General features: G+C 45.0%; 1 protein-coding gene across 5 annotated transcripts in view; it reads right to left on the reverse strand.

Annotated features, from left to right (window-relative positions):
* Positions 1–16,075, reverse strand: part of Gsap (gamma-secretase activating protein) — a 98,992-nt gene that overhangs the window by 59,034 nt on the left and 23,883 nt on the right. For all 5 annotated transcript variants that reach the window (XM_052720643.1, XM_052720642.1, XM_052720645.1 and 2 more), the window contains 5 exons: positions 11,458–11,546; positions 6,563–6,629; positions 5,357–5,406; positions 1,495–1,599; positions 976–1,035 (listed from right to left, as the gene is read on the reverse strand). In XM_052720643.1, the coding sequence (XP_052576603.1) occupies positions 976–1,035; positions 1,495–1,599; positions 5,357–5,406; positions 6,563–6,629; positions 11,458–11,546 (371 nt within the window). The remainder of the gene's footprint in view (positions 1–975; positions 1,036–1,494; positions 1,600–5,356; positions 5,407–6,562; positions 6,630–11,457; positions 11,547–16,075) is intronic.

Consider the following 16,075-nt stretch of genomic DNA (forward strand, 5'->3'; position numbering starts at 1 on the left):
TATAAGCATACAATAAAAATGAATGAAAGAAAAGGCCATGGATTTGGAGGAGAATGGGAAGGCGTATGGTTAGGGTTTGGAGGGAGGAAAGGGAAGGGAGAAATTTTATAACTATATTATAATCTCAAAGAAATTTAAGTAAAAAAATTACATGATAATGGTTGTGAAATGCAAAGCAAGCTGCCAGTGTTCGGCTGGCCTACTGATACAGAGTTCACTTAACCATCCTCTCCAAAGGCAGACCCAGAACCCACAGGGCAGGGAGTCTACTGGGAATATCTTGGTTGACAGACACATTCAGTGCACGTTTCTTTCCTACAAGGCTAATTCTGCCTTCAATGAATATCATGAACAGATTGTGTAGTAGGACAATTAACAGCCACAACCTTTTACAAGACAGACATTCATGGAAGGAAGGAAGCCTGGGATGTCTTTTGGAGTGGGTGAGCTAAAAATGGGGCAGGAAATGATAAGAAAGTCTTGTAATAGTGTGAAACCAATATGGGCTTGATACCAATATTGGTCCTGAGAAAGGAAGGAAATGGTGTCCAACCCAGATAAAGACATACACAGTGCAGTGCCTTACCATAGACAGACTAACCCCCCAACAGCTATTCCAAGGGTGACGCTAGATGCTTACTAAACTATACACTCTAACTGACTTCGTTCCTCATCCTCAAACCATTCTATTCCTGATTCCTTTTGAGTCAAATAACTTGCAACCACTTAGAGCAATCTGCTCTGGACCACATCTATTCCTTCCTCTAAGCCCCGCTTAGGGTAGTTGCTTTCAAAACATACTCTCCTATGCATCATATCCTCTTCACCTGCATCAGCTGTGCATCTGGTCTCAAGCCAGCAGAAACCAGGTTATTTGATCTTGCAAGTGACTGGCACAATTTCAAACACCAGAAATGTTGCTTATGATTTCAACTCTAGTAAAATTTCCTCAGACAGATCATTCTATGTACTTACCATTAAATTAAAGCTTTCGTCTGCCCAAAACTGGATGCATTTCAAGACACTCTTTGATTTCTAGAAAAGAAAATGCTTGATATCTTATCTCCAAAAATAAAAAGGCTGAAGAGAAAAGTAGTCAAGAAGCAGTAACAGCAAAACCTGTTTATTGTCTTTAATAAACCTTCATTGGCTGTTCCTATTAATGGTGATATAGTTATTAAAAGTACTATAGCAGAGGCTAGAGAGATGCCTCGGTGGGTAAGAGCACTGGCTGCTCTTCTAGAGGACCTGGGTTAGATTCCTGGTACACACATTATGGCTCACAGCCACCTGTAACTCAGTCCCAGAGGATCCAACGCCCTCTTCTAGCCTCTTCAAACACTGTACATACATGGTGCACAGACATACAGGCAGGTAAAACACCCATATGCATAAAATAAAAATAAACAAATCTCAAACATTTTTCAGGACACAGCAGTGATGTCAAAATTATATTGTTTCTATAGAAACAGGTACCCATGGACTAATTCTTACCTCCAGTTCAATGTAGTATACTCTCTGCTCTGACATATCCCACTGAGCCCAAATAAAATCTTCAGCTATTCTGTCTCTTAGGAGATGGCTAGAATTTCTAATTACCTAGGGACAAAATGATTTTATAAGTAAGTATTTTTAAAAATGACATCTTAAGTCTTTATTTACACATATCCTATCCCTGTGACACATGTAAATGCCCCTACTTTATTATTAGCACCTCCCCCACATCCACAACATAAATGCTTTTCCTATAAAATGTTTAAGGCATCATTGCCTCTTTCCTAATGCCCTGTGCTCTGTTCTTCTCAGCTTAACAGGCAGTTTTGCAGAGGCCACACCTTCCACAAACATGTGTACACAGAAGTTTATACCTTCCTGCTGCAATCATACCCCTTTGACCAGGTCTCCAGAGACAAAGGCTCATGATGCCAAGGGAGCACTCAGGCCTAACGGAGAGCACTGCAGAGCCCGGCTAGGGAGCACTCAGGCCTAACGGAGAGCACTGGAGAGCCCGGCTAGGGAGCACTCAGGCCTAACGGAGAGCACTGGAGAGCCCGGCTAGGGAGCACTCAGGCCTAACGGAGAGCACTGGAGAGCCCGGCTAGGGAGCACTCAGGCCTAACGGAGAGCACTGGAGAGCCCGGCTAGGGAGCACTCAGGCCTAACAGAGAGCACTGGAGAGCCTGGCGAGCTGTTCACCAACCGGTGGCTTTGGTCATGGCCTCTCCTTTACGCGTTTCACAACACATAAAGGGATGGCATTTCCCATCCATCAGCAATACTTGACTCTTACCCTTCTAGATCTGACTTGGATTGCCTCTTGGACAAAACCTCACTTCAGAATCCCTATACAAAAGCAAAGTTCCTCGGCTCTGTATTTGTGGGGCTTTTGTGTGCTTCTATTAGTTACACCTTAGGACCTTCCCAGTGAGCGTGCATCCTCCTAAGCACCTCCTGACTCTACGAGTCTTGAGTGTTTCTAGAACTTATTATTACTCAAGGACTGCTTCTAGAAATGAAGGAAGATGAAGTAAGAGCACATTAATAATGTTTTAAATGTAAAATGTCTCAAAGAACAATAGAAATTTAAAATCAAAGGATCAGGGCAGGGGACATAGCTCAGTGGGGTCCTTGCCTAACACAGGAAGCACTAACCCAGGCCCCACAAGCCAGGCCTGTGGCACATGACTATCCTCATGAGGGTCAGAAGTGTACGGTCACTCTTGGGGAAACTGAGACCCAGAGAGGCTAGATTAGGCTGTGAAGCCCAGAATCCTAACGTCTGGCACTTTTCTTTACATATCAGCAGATTTTACAATGACTTCACAGAAGGAGCTAAGAATGCATGCTCCAGAGGATGGGAGCTGGCTTGTGGGTAAAGTGCTGTCCTGTAACCCTGAGATCCTGCACTTGACCCTCAGATCCCACAGGAAAAAAAGCAGGCACAGTGCATGAGCAGACAGAGACAGGATGTCCCCTAGGACTAGCTGGCTGCTCAGTGTAGCCTCATTAGCAAGCCCCAAGCCAGCGAGAGACCCTATCTCAAAATAGATGGTATCTGAAGAATCACACCCAAGTTTGATCTCTGGCCTACACACACACACACACACACACACACACACACACACACACACATATACACACGAGCATATACACACGTACATACAAGAACACACAAACACACATACACATGCCAGCATGAACACACAAACACACCAACATACAAGCACACATCAGCATATACACAGATGCACACACACAAAACACACACCTACATACATGTGCACTCACAAACTGGGCATGGTAGTCCACATCTATAATACCAGCACTCAGGACACTGAAGCAGGAGGATCACAAGTTCCAGGCCAGACCGAGAGACAAAACAAGAACCGAACTAAAAAAAAAAGAAAAAAAAATAGAGTTTACTTTCTAAGGGCAGGGATATGGCTCAGTGGCTTAGTATGTGGCAGAGCATGTGCTTAGCATGTGAAATTCCAGGCCCAAGTCATTCTCCTCAAAATGCCTACCAAGCAAACACCAAACCGTAAAACATAAACCCTCGACCCTGAGCTGGACCTGGAGAGGAGCCTCCAGGGGTGCAGCTTCAGGCCTGAACCCTCTCCAACCAGAAAGGAACTTGTCGGTGCTGCCGGAACTCAGGTGAGCACAGCGCAGGGCCCACACGGCGCTGTGTCTGGCTCTCCTGGGTCCACACCACTGGGCCGTGGGAAGTGATGCCAAGGACCCCAGGGCACCTGTCAGTGCCCTCTAACTCCACCTGTCTCTACTTGTATGAACTCTGGGTCGGGGGAACAGGCTTGGGAATCTTTTCAGCCAAAGCCGTGGGACAAAATGAGCGTCGGATTCTGGCCTGCCCACGTCCCTCTGGGGTGACCTCACTTAGGGAGCGGCGGTGGCACTGTGTCATGTTTGGTGAAGAGTGGAATTACACACCGTATAGGAGCTGCCACCAAAGCCGCCCCGAGTGTGGGCAGAAGACTCTGGCTGGGCCGTCCTGGTCCCCGTGCTGTCGGGCAGCGGGAGGAGCCGCCGTCTCGCTCTCCCCACAGCACCATTGGCTCCACATCTTCCCACCCGTTCACAGCCGCAGCTCACTCCCATCTAACGTGTGCTTAACGCCTCCATGTTCTCATAGCTGCGTCCGGATCTGCCCATACACACATATACACTCACACATACACACACACATATACATACACTCTCAAACATACCACAAATCACCATAAATAAGTGTAAAAAATTGAAGGTTATCTCATAGACTAAACATTGAATAAACCATTTTAATAGCTATATCTATTCAGAGCTCATAAAAATTCTCAAGTAAAGGTAACCAAGTAGAAAAACAGATAAGGATATAATCAATAAATTTTCCTAATAGCAAATTTAAATAGTAATCAGAGAAGATGCCCAAATTCAATAAACAGTGAAAGAAATACAGACTAAGCTGGCAGTAGGATTTCACACCCATGACATCGGGAAATGCTGAAGGTAAATTTACCTGATACTCTTGCACTTCCCAAAACTAGGTTTTGGGGAAGCAGCTAGCAGACCCTCCTGAAACTTGTTAAATGCATATCCCACCAACCCAGTCATCCATATCTGAGGATTAAGGCCAAAGAAATGAAGGTATCAACGTGTAAACGTGTAAACACAGGTACAACATGTAAAGGTCCAAACACAGCAGACTGGCTGAAACATCACAGACACACTGCCAAGGACTACCATGCACTTCCTCAGAAAATAAACTGAGGCTATTCTAGCTGGCTTAGAGACATCTAGAGATAATTATACACATGTTAATAATAAACCAAGCCAGAGTTTATCACAAGTGGAGATAAATGTGGAATAAACATAAGCTTATAAACATGGAGAAGAATATGGACATATGCCGGACCAAGGGAGGGTGGTAGAGTACAGAAGTCATGGTCCTATCTGCGATACGTGTGCATACGTAAACGTTAGAGACAGATCAGTAGTTATTTTTCTACTTGCTAACCTAAGTAAAATAGCAAACACAAAGGCAGACATTAAATTACACATTATGATTCTATTTGATACAAACAATTGATTTCCCCTGTGTGTGTGTCTAACCTTGGACAGGTGGCAAAAGCAAGCAAGACTGTGGAGAGACTCAGGGCCCACTGGGTGTGAGGTAGAGAGGAGGGTCCCTAACCCCTCCACACATCTTTATTCTGCTTCACATGTTCTAACAGAAAGGCTGTCATTCAAAAGACATCAAAGAAATGTTTCGTGTCAATGGAGTTCATCTGTCTTTAGAAGCCAGAGACATAGACCCTCCTAGAAGAGAGTTCTGAAGGAAAAGGATTTCAATCTTTACCACTCTGTTTCCATCTTCTCTTGTGATCTGGATATGAAACCGATCAATATCTTTAAAAAATAAACCAAAAGAAAGATATTTTACCATTCAGGAAAAACCATCAGTGCTGTTCTTCTAACAGCTACACAGGGATCCTGCGACACTTCCAAGCCCACCGCTCTCCCCTGCTGACAGTGTGTTCCCAGACCCACATTTACTTCTCTCCTTAGTGTTATAATCCATGAAGCATATAGCCCTCTGCTGCCTTGCTTCCCTCCACAAGTGTTTGCCACTCTTGTATCATCAGTCTTAGATACGACTAACAAGAGTCTCAGTAGTGGGGTTCACCTCTAATTTCCATATATATATATATATATATATATATATATATATATATATATATATATATATATATATATTAATATAGGTAGAAATGCAGATAGATAGATAGATAGATAGATAGATAGATAGATAGATAGATAGATAGATAGATGATAGATAGATATAGATATGAGGTATTTTTAGGGACAACATCACATGAACAAAACCTGTAACACTTTAATTCAATTTGTAGTAACAGTAACAATTTAGGTTTAGTCACACTTATATTCTGCTGGTTCTAATTACAAAACAAAATGTGGTACCAAAAATTGAGCCAAAACAAAGAAACTAAACATAAATATAATGCAACCTGTCCTTCCAAACGCAAGTCAACCCATAGTTTCACCTCACAACATGAAAGCCTGCTTGTTGGTAAGTACCAGTGGGTTTTATCTGCACTCCTTCCCAAATCTGAAAACATCTTGAAAGGCCATAACCTCTTGCATCACTTCTGCTTGAGTTTGGTCATGGAACTGTGTGCTTTAGATCTGCCCGGAATTCTTCTAGCAACCAAGCCTTTCCTTCCTTCTCTCCACCCCAGCCCCTTAGCCTTGATCACAGTCACCCACTCTGACAGGCAGGCATCTTCAAGGAAACAAACAGTGTAACTGTTGTACAAGTCAACAGACTGGACATGTATGTGTACACGAGCTATTCCTTTCCCAAGACAAGGAAACTGAGCAGAGGTTCAGAAAAGCTCTCACAGGAATTCTAGGTCTCAAATGGACATCAGAGGTAAGCAGACCCTTGGCAATGGTAACGGTATCCGGCCGATTCAATAGACTTCCCCTTTCACTAGGAGACTGTGTGCACGCACCCCTGTACATTACCCAAAGAGACACTTACATTTCTCTTCTGAAATCAGTAACAGGTGGTTCTGTAGAAGATGACTTTCAACATGTGGGTAGAGGAACTGTCGAAAGGGAATCGTAAAAAACATAAGCAACTATTTTGCTTGTACTGGTACTTCGGTAGTTGTTTGATTACGGTTACTGCTACATGCTATGCAAGGAACTGAGAACCACAGAATATTTTAGGGGAATCACATGTAGACATGTCAAAGGTCAAGCAAGTAGAGGAAGGAACCCCTGAGGATCTCAGTTTTCTAGGGGAGGTTGACACCAGGTACAACTTTATCACCATTCTTCTGAGCACAGACAAAGGGGGAGTGCCTCCAGCGATGATGCTTCCTGTTTGCAATGTTTGATTCCAAGCCAGTCAGAAGCGATGCAAATGACATTCATACAATATGTTTTATGTCACACAGACCAAGTGGGGTCAGTACATTAATTGTGAAACTAAGCCTAGTATATGATTGAGAACCACATAAACACAGTCCCTGCTGCAATCTCCAGACTCCCACATCTGAGACACAAAGAACAAAGTCACCAGGGACTTTCCAAGAAAGAACAGGGAGTCATGATGTGGCAAATGGTTAGAAGTCAGGCCAGCTGCCACTGGGAAGAGAAGGCTTGAGCAGCAGGACACCGCCAGCATGCTCTCCACTGGGTGTCTGCCCACGGCATGAGGCTGACCCTACCGGCTGTGATAATGAAGGAAAACTGGCATGAGACGGTGCCAGCGCTCAATCCTTTCATCGTCAGAAGAGTGGCAGACAAGAAGCCAGCCTTTTCATATTAAAGCAGCTTACTAGGAGTTATACCAGTGCGTTTTGTTCCCTGGCACCTAAAAAACTTAAAACATTATAAAAGGACGTAACTGTTTATGGCTCAGTTTCATAGACACTGGATTTTCTATTATTGTTGCCTTTACTTTCCATGATAGACCAGAAGTAGGACAGATCCATTTCTTCAAGTAATCACTGTTGAATCTCCCTCTAGAACTGCAGAGCAAACCACTAGCTGTATGACATTCTTCTCAGCAACAACCCTAAAATTACACAATAGACAGCAATATAGAATTTGGCTACAAAAGTAATACAGAGTTATTATTAATGACTTCTAGAGTGTGTACAGATAAGACGCCCTGCACAATGGAGCTGTTGAAAGGTCTGAGGTGAACAGCACCACACATGTGACCATAGAGCTCAGGGCTTCAAGACAAGGAGCTGTCTCTTAAGAAGATGGTGTGTCCAGGAAGAATGTGTCAGCCTCCTTAAGAGTTAATCCAGGTGGATAGGTCCATGACCTGGCCGAGGGTGCCCCTCAGAAAGGAAGGACCAGCCCTAGAAAAGCAGGCTCACTTTAAGCCATGCTAAAGAGATGGGTGGAACAACCATCCCTTAAATGAGAGAAGGTACTTTACTTTCCCAAATGCCTGCCCCCAGCACAGTCTCTTACAGAGCCACAGACATGTTTTCCTTTTCTTCTATGTCTTCTCCTGGCATGCTTACCCTAACAGGTTGGGCTCTCTAATAATCCGAACATCACTCCCCATCATGTGACTGCTGCTACCGTGCTGATCTCCATGACGGCTCAACTGAAGTAGTGAAGCTGTTTTCCCCTTCTCTCCTCCATTCTCCTCTGGATAGCCACTAAGAGCTATAGTTTACCTGCCCTGGTATGTTTTTCTTCTAAACTCTAATAAAATTATCCTTGAACTTTAAAAAAAATAGGGAGAGGAGGAGGAGGCTTCATAATGTTTGCAGGAGCAGCATGCCTGCGTAGGACAGTGAGGGACACAAGAGCCAGGACTGCTGATCTGTGAGCCTGTCTGGTCTTCACATGCTACCATGAGAAGTGATTTTATAAGACCCGTGGTGGTTATCTTCTGACACTATGAGGTGGCCCTAGAGCAAGGCCTGAAAATTAAAACACAGCCTTCAAATACAGCTACTTTTAGGACAGCTCTCTGGCATTCTAAATCAATCCACAGTAAGTCTATGCAGTCACTGTGCAGTTAGGGAAACAGCTTCACAAATGCAGTGAGACTGAGAATCTGTCCTGGATGGAGTGTAGGTGTGTGGAAAGGTGTGTCTCTTGGTGTACCTCAGGCAGGAGGGAACTCTCAAGGGGTGACATGTGAGAGGACTTTCTACTGTAGTTCCTCTGACATTGGTGACCAAGACTGCCAGTGCAAATAGGTAAATGTATGACTGTAGATGGCTGATTTAAAAAAGGAGACAGAACACAGTACAGACCAGACTTGGTGGACTGTGGAGGGGTGCATCTCTGCCAGGGAGAGGGACAGAGCAGAAGGTAAATGTGCCATGGGTGGAGGCTTGAGGTCCTCACCTCTAGAGGTGAGGGTATTAGGAACAGGGGTAGGACAAGGAGCTGGGATGGGCCCAAGGAATGGGCATGGGGTTTATTTCATTTGGGTGGAGACATTTGTCTTTGGCCAATAAATATAGCTATGTATTATGTACTTTTAATTAATTCTAGCTGAGACAAAATTCATATAACAGGAATTTCACCATTTTAACCACTTTTCATGATTTCCAAGTAGCTTTTAATCTATTTGCAACATTGTATAACCATATACTTATAAAAGCTCTTGTGGGACCTGATGGTGTACGCTTTTAACCCAGCATTCTTGAGGCAGAGGCATGGCTCTCAGTTCAAGGCCAGCTTGTCTACACAGCCTGCTGCAGGCCAGCCCATGCAGCACAATGAAAGACAACAAAGCACTCTCTTCTGCCCCAGCTCCCTTTATTGTCCTCATCCTTTAATTTTGTCACGATCATTCACCCTGCCTGGGTGCGAATGTTGGGAATCCAAAACCAAGCCAGGAAAGGGAAGTGTGCTCTGCCTCACGGCCGTCCACACACTGCAGCAGTGCAGAAGAGTCAGTTCCCAGAGAGAGAAACAGCTTCCAGGCTGGGGCCTGTCTGCAAGCAACAGGAGGGCTAGGCAAACATAGGGTCAGAAGAACCGATAGGAGGGGAGTGGAGGGGAGGGGGGAGGGGAGGAGGGAGGGGAGGGCGGGGGGGGGGGGGGGGGGGGGGGGGGGAGATGACCCTCCCCTGACACAGGGAAGAGGCAGCTCATTGGCTGCAGGTTGGTGTTGTGGAATATTATTTTAAGATATGTTACACTTGTTTATGTTGTGGAACATTTGTTTAATGACACAAAGATGTGTTGCATTTTTTCTTTTTAAATTTATTTCATGTGCATTGTGTGAAGGTGTCAGGTTCCTGGAACTGGAGCTACAGACAGTCATGTGCTGCCATGTGGGTGCTGGGAATTGAACCCCAGCCCTCTGGAAGAGCAGTCAGTGCTCTTAACCACTGAGCCTTCTCTCCAGCCCTGTGTTGCATTTTTTTATGTTGCATTTGTTTAACTCTGTGAAGCTGTGATTTTGCCTGTCTAAAACACCTGATTGGTCTAATAAAGAGCTGAACGGCCAATAGCAAGGCAGGAGAAAGGATAGGTGGGGCTTGCAGGCAGAGAATAAAATGAAGGAGAAATCTAGAAGAAGAAGATCAAGGAATGAGAGAGGAAGGAGGAGGACTTCAGGGGCCAGCCATCCAGCTACACAGCCAGACACGGAGAAAGAAGTAAAGAAAGCTATACAGAAGTAGAGAAAGGAGAAGGCCCAGAGGCAAAAGACAGCCGGATAATTTAGGAAAGCTTGGAAGAAACAAGCCAAGCTAAAGCCGGGCATTCATGAGAAAGAATAACCTCCATGTGTATTTATTTGGGATCTGAGTGGAGGGTCCCCAGAGAATAAAGAGTAGTAAAACAACTACAGTCTGGGGCTGAAGCAGATACTACAGGAGAGATTAAGAGACAGCAGAGCGTAAAGTTAGGCACGGGAAATGATGCTCTAGCACGTTTGTGTGTAATCAACCCTCGCTTTGGTAACCACCAAGGACCCTGGGTACTGAATACTAAACTTGATCACAGGCCAAACAGGTTAGGTTCCTACAAACCTCTGTTCACACTCTTGTAAACAGATGAATATATACTCTTGTCTGTGTGTTTCTGTTGAAATACACCTCATGTCACACATCTTATTGATTCATTAACTTTGAGCTTATGGCCCGCAGATCAATAACATACCTGAATAAAGCTTATTTAGTTAACACACACGTTACTGTAAGACACATCACAACCTTTGTATTCTTAGAAACACTAGACAACACTTCAACAAAACACTGGGATGTCATTTTAGTCACATCACAAGAAAAGCACAAAAGTTAAAAACCCACGGCACTAGGTAGTGAACACCTCTTGTCTACAATGTAAGCATGGAAACAAGTCAGAGCATCACCTCAGCTGGGGCTGTACAAGCAAGTGACTCACCCGCTCAGCAAATGCCTAGCCAAGTGCCATAAGTGGTAATTTTGAACTGCAAATAAGCCTTCATAAGCACAAGAATGCACACATGTGGATGGAATCTCCAAATAAAAAATGACTTGTCCACCCACATTATCCACAAACTGCTTCTGTAGCAATTCATGCTGTTACTAAAGTCAGGAATTTACTATCATTAATCAGATAATTAGTCTGTCAACCAGGTGAATATGTGAAATAAACAATTCTAAAGCTTACCACAGAGTTATTTTATTATATGATGTTTTATCATGTGAAAACCTTGCCTTACAGGCATAGCAGAGCTGAGACAGCCGGGTCTGAGTTCTTGTCTCCATGTTTACAAGGGAAGCACTGAGGCTTGCAGCCTTCACATCTAGAACTCTGCAGCCTTCACATCTGGAACTGTGCTTGGAGGGTCAAATGAGCTAATGTGTGTGAAAGCACTTTGTAAACAAGCCCTTCCTCCGTAGAGGTCACACCTTCTGATTAATGAGACAAGTGATAGGTGGCAGGCTTGCTTACCTGTACCCAAATACAGCTCTCCACTGCTTTCAGAACCTTCACATTGTTGACAGGATGAATTTCAACCAGCAAAGTTAAGCACTTTGATCCTACAGAGAAAGGGAGGATTTCAGTCATAACAACAGGGATAGCACACATTCTCTTTTCTCAAGCAACCATGAAAAAGAATGCCTGGTGTCTCAACTTACAGCAACTGTGGGTTAACAGAACAATTCTACCATCATCATGATGTCTCTTGGGGTGACATTAAACTAATTCTAGTCCCCAGTTCCTTTCTTTGGGGCTATGTGTGGCCCAGTGGCTCTAAAGGAGCAATCGACCCGCCTTCCACATCCTTCCACACCTGAGAGAAGCTGCTTTCGAGCCAGTCACAGAACGCCCATGTTAAAAGCGAAGGCTTTGAGAGCCCTGGGAACAGCAGCAGGCACTGGGGAAGGGAAGCACCGTATTGACAATGCAAATGGTTTCTATGGGTGCTGTCACTGTGCACCCCTGACTGTACAGGAGCATGCCTGACACGTGACCTCCAACAGGTCCCCCTCCTCCTAGACAGCATCATTTGCAAATAGGTGCAGCTGGGTTTTGAAAGTGTGTGTTTCCTACTACATCAGCTATTTCTTAATTTTCCTAAGGTTTACTAGGACATTTCTCACACTCACAATCGGGCCATAGGTATGTAACTCAGTGGTAGGGCAACTGACGGGACGCGGGAGGCTTTAGTTTTCATTACCAAAAATGAAAAAAAAAAAAAAAAAAAGATAAAGAACCCACAATGAAGCAGAGGTCAACGTGCCTGCAGTGAAGCTATTTTTAGCACAGCTCCATAGACTCTCTGGCTTCTAGGTCTAAATCACCACAGAAAGCCCCCACTCACTGTCTGCCCAATTCTGCAGCACAGTGGCAGCCAGTGTGTGTGAAAATATAAAGATATTCTGGTGCGCATGTATCATGGCTGACAGTGCCTACCAGTAGCACATAATCTCAATTCCCCAAGAGCAATGGAGGAGCACAGCCAACAGCTGGCTTGGTCCTGATGTCCTTTCTGAGCAAATGTCATAAAAGCAGTTAGGAGTCAGTCTGTGGCCAGGGGCTGGAAGGGGCCTACCACAGATGTCCAAATTTAGGTCAGAGGCTCCCCTCCCAAGAGTTAAGTTCTTATGACTCTAATACAGTTAGGTTCTCCCTCAATTACTGTATTGGGAATATTAATGCACAATTTGGGGATCACACAGCAGTCTGGAATCAACCAGTTTTCATTTCTTAAGAGTCAACCGGGCACATTAGCCAGTTTCCGGGATATGACCTAACAAATTATGAGTCCTGGGTATTTTTATAAAAATGTCTTAACGATCCCCAGAGGGGAAACTGCTGAACCCAGCGGCACTCAAAATGGGAACTTCCTGGTTCTGGTGACTGCAAGGCCAGCTGCAGTCCTGGAGCTAACAGGCAGAGTGGCTTGCAAGGTCCTGGCCTATGGGGTCGGCCTGAAGGAGGAGCAAGCTGGCGCTCACACCTGTGACCAGGGGCGGAAACTCAGGGCACGAGGGCCCCTCACCCTCCACCCCCACCGCCAGAGGCAAGGCCGGAGAGCCTGTCACCTGCCAACAATGTGGTTCTTGCAGGAAAGAGAGCACGCTACTTTACTGCAGCCCTGCAGGACCAGGCAAGGCTGCACCGTCCGCTGCCCCTGCGGCCACGTCTGACTTCCTCATCTGTAGGTGGATGGTTGCGCTTTTCTTTGCTTCTCTGTTCTGAGAGGTCTCAAGCAGAGCAGGCTGATGATCTTCAATTCAGCAATGCTGAGGGTGGCCTCAAATTCCTAATCCCTCTGCTGGTACCTCGGGAATGCTGGGATTACAGGAGTTTACTTTGTTTCACTTGGCATGCTTTCGATTCTGCCCTGGAACTCCTGCCTCACCTTCTAGGATGCTCGGCTACCTACCCAGTGTTGTGAGATTGGTTTTGTTTGGGGGTGGGGGGGGTCTGTGGGAGATTGTCTTTCTTTTAACATCATTTTATTTAGTGTCTTTAATTTTTCTGTTTTGGATTCCCCACCCCCACCCCCTTTTTTTTGGTTTTTCGAGACAGGGTTTCTCTGTGTAGGTTTGGTAACTGTCCTGGATCTCGCTCTGTAGAACAGGCTGGCCTCACAGAGATCCGCCCAAGTGCTGGGATTAAAGGCGTGTGCCACCGCAGCCCAGCTTTTTTCCCTCCTTTGAGGCAGTTTCTGGCATCACCTTCCCCGGAGCTCAGTAGGTTTATTGTTACCTACTAATGCTTTCTCACACAGCTTGTTACAGACCAGTTGGGTATTCGTTTCTATCAATGGCAGATTGATAAAAAGTATTATTAGAAACTAAGAAAATGCCTTGAGGGATTTGAGGAGATGGTTCAGTGTGCAAAGTGCTTGCTATGAAAACCTGAGGAACTGAGTTCAGATTCCAAACATCGCATAAAATAGTCAGACATGGCAGTGTCCACCACTCCAGGAGTAAGTCCAGAGTGAGACAAGCAGATCCGTCTGGCTCACAGGCCAGCCAGCCTGGCCAGTCAGTGAGCTCTGGGTTCAGTGAGCGATCCTGTCTCAAATAGAGTAAGACAGGGAGCAACAGTAGAAGGCACCTGATACTAAAGCTGTCTTCCACACACGTTCACACTCCACACACGCACACCTATCCTTCTGAACACACTGATCACTTGAAAAGGCAAGACAGCAGGAGAGCTACTATGTTGAATCACAAGTATAAAACTAAAGAAATGTTTGATGAGTACTCCAAGTTTCTGACAAAACTAAACAGCCAGTGACAGGGCAGGACAGCAGTTGACAGAGGCTGTACTCCTGCTGGCTGGGATGCAAACAAAGGCGAGTGCTCTAGTTCATTCTGTTGCTGCGACAAATACTGTGACCAGAAGTGACCTGAGGGAGGAAAGGTTTGGGGGTTGGATTTTTGTTTGTTGGATTTGGGGGGGGGCGGGTGTTTGCTTTGTGTTGTTTTGGCTTATACACCTAGGTCACAGTCCATCATTGAGGGAAGTTGGGGCAGGAAGCAGGAACTTAAGCAAGAACTTGAAACAGAAACCACCGAAGAATCTGCTTGCTGACGTGCTCAAAGGCTCACGCCTACCTAGCTTCCTTACACAGCCCAGAACCACTGCCCAGGGAGTGGTGCTGCCCACAGTGGGCTGGGCCTTCCACATCAATGAACATTCAAAAGAATTCCCCTCAGACACATCCACAGGTCAACCTGACTCAGACAGTTCCTCACTGAGACTGTTTCCTCAGTGACACAAGCCGTGTCGCTGGCAGTGAGGTGCTCTGGAAATCTGCATGATGTCTAAAACACGGCTCCAGGAGTAAGAGAGATGTGGGCGTCAAAGACAGTCAAGAAGAAAAACAGAACAAAAACAGGAGGGGAAAGCAGTTTTCCCTACTAATATCTATGTTAAATATGTACAACCAAATTACTACATTAGATAATACAAATGGATAGCCAATTACCTCTTATAAAATTCACATATTCTAACTGCATGAAAAAGCCACAGTTTGGGGAAACTCTCTAAGGAAAAATGAGGACTCTCCTTAGACTCGGCTTTTACAGCATGAATTTATGTATGTACAAATAAAATAGCCAACTGCCATCTAAAGTTTCTTTATCTTCCTCCACTACCCCCACCCCCCATTCAGCACAGGCCAGGCATTCAGCTAGGACAACCACCATAACGGTGGGAGTCAACCACCACGGACAGGAGTGTCTCTTAGGAACATGCCATGTGCTTCACAGCGGAGCTCTTGAGCCAAACCACAGCTCTGTGGAATACTTATCTGTCCCTAGTGGTATGGAGACTCTGAGAAGTTCAATGACGGTGGGGTCCGATACAAGTGGCCACCCCAGTTGCTGCCCAGGGGGATCTATTGTGTCTGGTAGTAAATGTAGCTTCAGCCTGGGCCTCTTCCTATGGAAGGTCATTTTCTAAACAAACATTACCTATACTATAGCCAAGGAGAGGGGGCTGATGATAAAAGTTGACTGTAAAGTGGGTGGATCAGAGAATCTTTTACTTGAAATATGTTACAGTTTGTTTCTTTTGCAATGGGAAAAAAATCTCATTTTAAACAGTAGAATGTTAGATAACACTTTGCAAAAGACTACATTTTTTTTTAATAAAATGACTTATAAGGTAGGCATTCATGAGCAGACAAAAGAAATCTTTCCAATATATCTGTTCAAAGGACAAAACATGACGTTTTCTATGGTACTTTCTGGTTACATCGTTTTTGAAATCTCTTTCTTAGAGTGAAGGGTGTTTTGAGACAGGGTTTCCTATAGGCCCCAGGCTAGCCTTGAAGACATTCTGTAGCTGAGGATGACTCTGAACTCTGGTGAACTCTGGATCCTCCTACATCTACCCCTTAAGGTCTGGGACAGCAAGGGGTGTTCCACCAAGCCCAGCCTGATTCTAAAATCTTAACTGAACAGAAAGAAACCTTCCAAGGTGATGACTGGTGATTCTCAAAAGTATTTCTCCAAACCTGGCTTCCTCTCACCTCAAATTCTGACTCATATTCATCCCTACCTTACATCTCACATCTCAGACTGATAATGCACAAAACCAAACA

Source organism: Peromyscus californicus, unplaced genomic scaffold (assembly GCF_007827085.1).
Source record: "Peromyscus californicus insignis strain IS unplaced genomic scaffold, ASM782708v3 Scaffold_6__1_contigs__length_162567912, whole genome shotgun sequence".
Taxonomy (NCBI): Eukaryota; Metazoa; Chordata; class Mammalia; order Rodentia; family Cricetidae; genus Peromyscus; species Peromyscus californicus.